Source organism: Frankliniella occidentalis, unplaced genomic scaffold (assembly GCF_000697945.3).
Source record: "Frankliniella occidentalis isolate FOCC.00 unplaced genomic scaffold, Focc_3.1 Scaffold15, whole genome shotgun sequence".
NCBI lineage: Eukaryota > Metazoa > Arthropoda > Insecta > Thysanoptera > Thripidae > Frankliniella > Frankliniella occidentalis.
Window position 1 is genome coordinate 1,572,930 of NW_026267145.1, and position 6,785 is coordinate 1,579,714.

A 6,785-nucleotide genomic window follows, 5' to 3' on the forward strand; every position below is an offset into this window, starting at 1 on the left:
ATCCCCATTTTTCTCCGGCCTGTTTTTATCATTTGTATTTTATTATAATTCCGCCTTCTTGCTGCTGCGGCTCGGCTCGGCCGCCGCGGAGGTCTTCCCGCTACTAAATCCGAGGAAGAAAAAAAAGTGTATTCAAATGTAATGAGCGCATTTCCACCGGCAGTCCGCCTTGTCTCTCTCACTCGCGCGGCGGTCGCAGGGGGAGGGCCTTCCCCCGCGAGACATATTGATGTGGATTTAGGCAATTTGAGTCAGCACTTATTCACTTTTTCTTCCCGCTGCTCTTTCGGTGAGAAGCGCGTCACTAGCAGTATGATCTCGCGGCTATGCGCGGCGGTGGCGCTGACAGTTTTTTTTTCTTCCTATTTTTCGTTTTTTGTTGTTATGGCTGCAGAAAAATGAATGAAAATGTAAATAAAACGGGGAGGGGAAATAAGAAATAAAAGCCTCATGGGGTATGATTTTAAGTCCGGTGAACCTGCGACCGGCTCTTCCGTTGGAGTCTCCGCCGTGTCGGAACTTCCCTCCCGATGGCCAGCTCACGTGTCAGATGTGAGTCTCACCTCGCCCGCCACGTGTCCCGCCGGGCTACCATATTCCACGCGACACTTGTGCCCCGAGCAGTACAGTGGGACACAAGCAGAGGCCGTGGGCCGAATTAATGCATCCTATCCGTCCATTTCCATTCTATTCGCTTTCCGTCCGTCTCTCTGTCTGTCCCGCTCCTTTTTAATCACTTTTTTATCCTACGATTATTCATTCCGGCCATCTGTGTGTAAGAACAGAGCGAGTGTAAACTCATTAAAAGGAATATCATGGCGTCGTTATGGCGCGGACGTTCAAGAGCGAAAACGATAAAGGCAAAGGCGTCTGCGTCGCGTTTCGAACCGTCAAACGCGCGAGCGGGAGCCGTTTTTTCCGCCGAGTTGAACCGATTTCAACAATAAAAAATAATAATAATGGAAGTGACTGGACGCGTCACCGTGGAATGAAAAGTAATAATTCGCGAGCGATAAACGATGAGGTTATCTTCTCTCCATGCAAATGACACAGAGTATATAACGTTTTGGCCGCCATTTGTATGTTCTTTTTGAACTTTCAGTAGCGCCTTTCTGCTGGACACCCTTTGGAGTGTGGCGTTGATATTATTTTTTGTTGCGCTGTAAACAGGCGTTATGCCGACCGTGGAAGCTCTGGGACGATCGTGATCCGATAAACCCAACTGCCTGGACCGTATCCTTTTCATACTGTACTTTAAAATGTTATTGTCTTATAACCTCTTTTGAAAATTAAAAATCTAACATAGATGTGCTTTTAACACACTCTTGGTATGGATAATTAATAAATACCTGTGTATTACACGTCCCTTACATCGGTTCGTGCTTGCACTAATAATCGTCTCCATGCTGCCTTTCTCGCTTTCAATTCAAAACTTCGACCGTTATGCGGAGCAATATAAGGGGAAAGGGTTTCGTGTGTCGTTCCTTCTCCGTAAATCTATTTTGCGCGTCCGCGGACGTCATATCTCACCCAGAAATGGCTGAGGCGGCTCCGTTATAGTGTTACTGTAGGGAGAAAAGGAAAAGTTCCCACGAAAAACGCGAAAGATGCCTCTGCGCTATCTGACTCCGCACCCCTTTGACGAGTCCCGCTCCGCTCCCCAGACGGGTCGGCCTCCAGCCAGGTCCCAGCCCGCACCTGAGCATTCAACATCGCCCTCCTCTTTTTTCACTTTCCGCATCCTTTACCGTCATTTTAACCCCAAATAATCTCTTTATACACATACTCGGGCCCGAAAGACGTTTTGTTTTGTCTCGACCCGATAGCAAAAAAAAAATATGTGGAGAAATGTGAAGCAGCGAACGAGAGGGAGAGAGTAAAGACTACTCATATAGGTGGGTTGAATTGGGGGAAAGGAGAGAGGGCGAAGAGGGACGGGGGAGAGGGCGAGACAGACATGTGGGGTGGCGCTGGGGGATCGCGGGCAATGTTCTCACATTCGTGAGCTGCCGCGCCCTGCAGCCTTCCTTCCCTTCTTTGTGTGTGTTTCTCTCAAATTTCACCCCAATACTTGTTGCGCCGTGCTGCACCCCCCGCGGCACAACGCAGCGTGTCCTCCCCGCGCAGCGCCTGCACAAAGAGGAGAGGGATATTGGAAGATGACCCGCCGAGCGTCTTCAGGAGGGTCCCCGCGGCCCGCGAGCCGCACCGCGCCGCACCGCGCCGCACCGCGCCGACCTGCACCCCTCGTGACCTGGCATATCGCGATTTTTTTTTTTGTATCCCCTATTCCCTTTTTTAACGTAGGATAAAAAAATTCCTGAATTGCGGAAAGCAAAGGGGGAGAGCGCAGTCCGCGGACAGTAAGCAGGCCGGCGAGGGGTGCCGCCGATCGAAATGAGTGCAAAAGGGGAAAAATCGTGACCTCATTTTTCACGGGCATTTGGCTCACAATAGGGAATGAGGCATCGATAGCGTGTAAGTAGAGCGTCTGTGTACTTTCTGGAGGGGGGAGGGGAGGGGGCCAATGCCGCGACGACAAAAAGGTTTTGGTGCACGCAGATTAACTCATCGCGGCCAACCTGCAGGTCCTCCTCGCGTTTCATCCCGGCGGATTTTTTCACATTTTTTGTTGGCTCATCCCAGCCTAGGTGCCCTAAGGAGGTAGACGCGTATTTTTCCTCCCTCAAAATTCTTCGCGAGATACTTGGTCGAGCGAGCTTGACAGAGAGAGAGGAGAGAGACGTGTCCTTATCTATTACCAAATGGGAGCGGAGATCTATTATTTTACGGCGGAGGGCAGCCGACCGTTGTTCTGTCCTCACGCTCGATATCTCTTGCATTGTCGAGGTGGTTTCCCTTCGCTCTCGCTCGATCAGCCCCGGGCACCGTCACAACACACCTCTTCACAAAAGGGGTTACGTCAGATTATTTTTTTTTTTCGTCATGTACTCCTTGCATGTGTGCGTGAGTGAGTGTGTTTTCTGAGGAAGTGCCCGAATATGAAACGTTTCCCGCGCCGGATTTCCGAATAAGACGAGGACCAGCGGTGACGCGTCGTGGTGGTGGTGCGGCGGGGCGGGGCGCGGCGGGCCACTGGAGCGAGAGGAGGGGAAGGGGGAGGCCGAGGACTCTCAAGGGCTTTATTCCCCTTTGGATCCGTTGGATGAGGGTAGCAGACCCTTTGTGACGACGTCCTCATATTGACTCGGCGTGTTTTGTGGAAGGATTAAGCATAACCGTTTCCTCGCGAGGAGGCTGGCCGGGCTCCGGGGCTGGACCGAAAGTTTTTAACGGCTGCCCCACCGCCGCGCCACTGGAGTGGAAAGGAGAAAGATTTGCACGTCATAATGGGTGTGCGGAGGGAAGGCGCTGGGTTCTGGCGGACGTTGGTACTTGTTGAGAGATTATCCTGCCCTAGGACCGTAGACTTGAAGCACGCTCAAAATTTATTTTTATTCCAAAGCACCGCGTGCGTTGCACCCCTCGCTCTCCACCGCCGCCTTCCCTCTCCTTTCCCTTCCTTACATGCAATGGCGCGCGCGTCGCTTTCTTTAGGGGAAAAGCACTCGAGACTAATGGCTTTGCTAGATAACGCTGGAGCACTCCGCTGCGGACTCTCAAGTACGCCTGAATTCTGCTTGAAAATCGGAGAGAGCGCGAGACTGATAGTGTGTCTGTGGGCGGAGAGGGGTGTTGTAGTGCGCATTTGCATGGGCGCTGGACGCTCGCAGGGTGTCGCCCTGACCCCGCAGCGCACCAGATTGAGCCGTACCCGGGCGGGGCGGCCGCGGCGCCCTGTCAGCCCCGCTCGGCTCGGCCCCCACGGCCCGGCCCGGCAGCGCTCGGCTCGAGCAGCGCCAAGTAACGCGCCTGCTTTGCCATAGATGGCCGTCGCGGAGCGGGCGCCTACGGCTTGCCTACGGCCGGCCCCGCCACCGACACGGTGCTTTACCGCCCCTCCGCCTGACCCCCATCAGCGAGTACACTTATACTGCCGCGACACACTCGCGTGCCTCTGGGACGGGCTGCGTGGTTCACGAATACAGCACTTTTGCACTGCTGCACGCGCTCTTTCTAACCAGCGCGTTATTTTCCCCCAAAGTTCCCCTTTCTTTGCCCTCTCTGCTTCCTCCATCCTGGCCATCTGGCGCCTCGAGAGGCTGGCCCCGCTAGCCGCGCCGCCCCGTCCACCGCCGCCGCGGCCGCCGCGCCACCCGACCTCGCCTGACCCGCTAATTTCTCATACCGGAGGCATCCCGGTCGACCACATCGTTCGGCAGCAGCAGGACGAGGAGGATGTGAAGCAGCCTTGCTCCGCCCGGCCCCGCCCTGCTCCGCTGGCTTTTTCATCAAAGTGGATTGAGCCGTATGTTGATGCGGTCGCCCATTATTTCCGAATCAAGGCGTCCGAGGCCATGTCATTACCGGCCTCGTCTCCTCCGATCTGCTCCCGCGCGGCCCCGGGGCCGAGGCCACGGCGGGGAGCGCCGCCTTCACTTTCCGGGATTGTGCTGTTCCTTGGCGGGCCGCGGCCGAGGCGAGGGCCTTGGGCGTGTGTGGTGTGAGTCCACCCGTGCGGGGGCTCAGCACCCACCGAATTAATCATACTCCGAATCATATTCCGGCCGACCGACCCCAAGGCGAGGGCAGGGCCGGGCCCCAGGGCCGGGCCGGGCGCCCCTTGGCTTGTCTCTCCTCACTCTATCACGCGCGGCCCGGCCCATTGGAACAGGGATCAGCGCCACCGACCGAATGTCCTTTTACGGGCTCCGGGAGATATGCATCGGGACCAGTGTAGCCTACCGTGTTAGGTATAAATACTGTACTGGAAGGGGTACAAAAAATAATAAAGCCGATCATATTCCCGGTGACTTCCAGGCCGAGCCGGCCTGCCCCTGCCGGGGGCACGACCTCGAAGTGAGCATTATTGTAATTTTTTGACAGCTATTAATGGCCGGTTTTCTAACATTCCTTTCCCCTTTTAAGCCGCCTTGCCGAGCTGCGCCCTCCCGTTCGGAAAATAAGAAAAATGACGTAAAGCCGTGGGTATGGTCCGCTGGCCGGGCCGCCCTCCCTGGGCCCGCCCGATGCAGATCGGTCACGTCTGGCTGCGGACCGGCGGCCGGCCGCCACGCCCCGCCAGCCTCCTCAAGAACTTCTCCCCGCAGCTCTTTCCCCAAAAAGGGAATCGCCGGATTGAGTCGGTGCGGTCGCCTTGGCGGTCGCCGCGCCGCTCGCCCGTCCAGCCTATTCGGGTTGCGCCTTTCATGCGATCATCGCTAAAACTGCTCAATCGCGCCTCTCCTTACCAGGCGTCGCTCTCTGATGCTCACGGTGCACGCTCGTTTGTCCGCAGGCAAGATCCTAGAGGCGCTGTCGCTGGGCGGCGGCGCGCCGGCGGGGCTCAACTTCAACCTGGCGCGGGCGGCGGCGGCGCAGCAGCGGCTGTCGAGCCCGCCGTCGCAGCCGCCCACACCGCCGAGGACGCCGCTGTCTCCACAGCAGGGCGAGCAGCAACAGCAACAGCAGCAACAACAGCAGCAGCAACAGCAGCAGCAGCAACAGCAGCAGAGGCAGTCGCCGCTCGCCGCGGGCGCCACCCCTCCGCCGCAGCCGCAGCACCAGGCGGCCCTGGCGGCCGCGCTGCACGCAGCGGGGCTGGCGCCCTCCTCGTCCACCGAGTTCGACGACTTCCGGGGCAAGCTGGCCGACAACATGGCCAAGCTGACTGGGCTGCCGGCGTCCTCGATCATGAACGACCCCAGGGTGAGTGCCATTGACAACTCCTTACGCATGTCGGCCCACCCCAATCCGCCTCTCTCCTCCTCCTCCCCCCTTTCCATTTTTTCCCTTTTCGTTTTCCCTGTCGCGTTCCTTGGGTTTTTGTTCCAAACGTGTCCGTGCACAGATCGAGTTGTTCTTTCTCCCTCTTCCCGGTCTCCAGCTGTCGGTCGGTCCCTCCTCCCCCCTCCCCTTTTCCCCCGCTGCCATCGGCCCTTGAGATTTCCTGCCCGCACTTGCTGCGCCACCACCACTCGCCCCGAATTTCATGATGAAATAAAAGCAGAAGTACGTAGTGAGTGCAAGGCCGGTCTCTGTATTGCATGCTCTCCTTCTCTCTCTCTCTCTCTCTCTCTCTCTCTCTCTCTCTCTCTCTCTCTCTCTCTCTCTCTCTCTCTCTCTCTCCGAGTGTGTGACTGCGAGCGCGCCCTCGAGACCATTATTTGTGTTGCCGGGCGTAGCTTCGCCTGAGCTTCGCCTGAGCCGGGCCCGTGGGTGGGCCGACTCCTTAGTTTGTTGTTGGTGTTGTCCCACGTCGACGGCGACACAAACCGCCCTCATGATTTCCCGCGAAAATGAAAACTAGTGGGGTTGTTTGTGTTTAGATCGTGGGGGGCAGAGCAGAGCCGGGGCTGAGGCGGCGCTTGGCGGCCGGCCGAGTAGCCTCACTGACAGCTTTGTTTGAAGGGGTGTCGAGCTTCTTCTCACCGCAACGTTTTCCACCCCAGAACGCGTTGGTGTTCGTGTGCATCCGTCGTGGGACAGTTGTCGCCCTGCAAATCAAACTGGGTAACCAGATGCCGTAAAACAGCTTTAAGCTGCAACTGAAACTAAAAAGTTTTACTGTTTGAATGAGTAAACTAGCCCCATATAATTATGCCGTTCACTCTGTTCGTTTGGTTTCCAAGTGTAAAACTTCGTTGCAGTGTCGTGTTGTTGTTCAGTTAGACCTGCAGGTTGTCGCTCAGAGCGGGCTTGCGCCCTTCGGCTGGTAGACCGGG

The 6,785-nt window shown here is 56.7% G+C and overlaps 1 protein-coding gene across 5 annotated transcripts in view; it reads left to right on the forward strand.

Annotated features, from left to right (window-relative positions):
• LOC113211630 (zinc finger protein castor homolog 1) overlaps window positions 1-6,785 on the forward strand; it is a 190,341-nt gene that overhangs the window by 119,495 nt on the left and 64,061 nt on the right. For all 5 annotated transcript variants that reach the window (XM_052263927.1, XM_052263926.1, XM_052263929.1 and 2 more), the window contains one exon: window positions 5,360-5,769. In XM_052263927.1, the coding sequence (XP_052119887.1) occupies window positions 5,360-5,769 (410 nt within the window). The remainder of the gene's footprint in view (window positions 1-5,359; window positions 5,770-6,785) is intronic.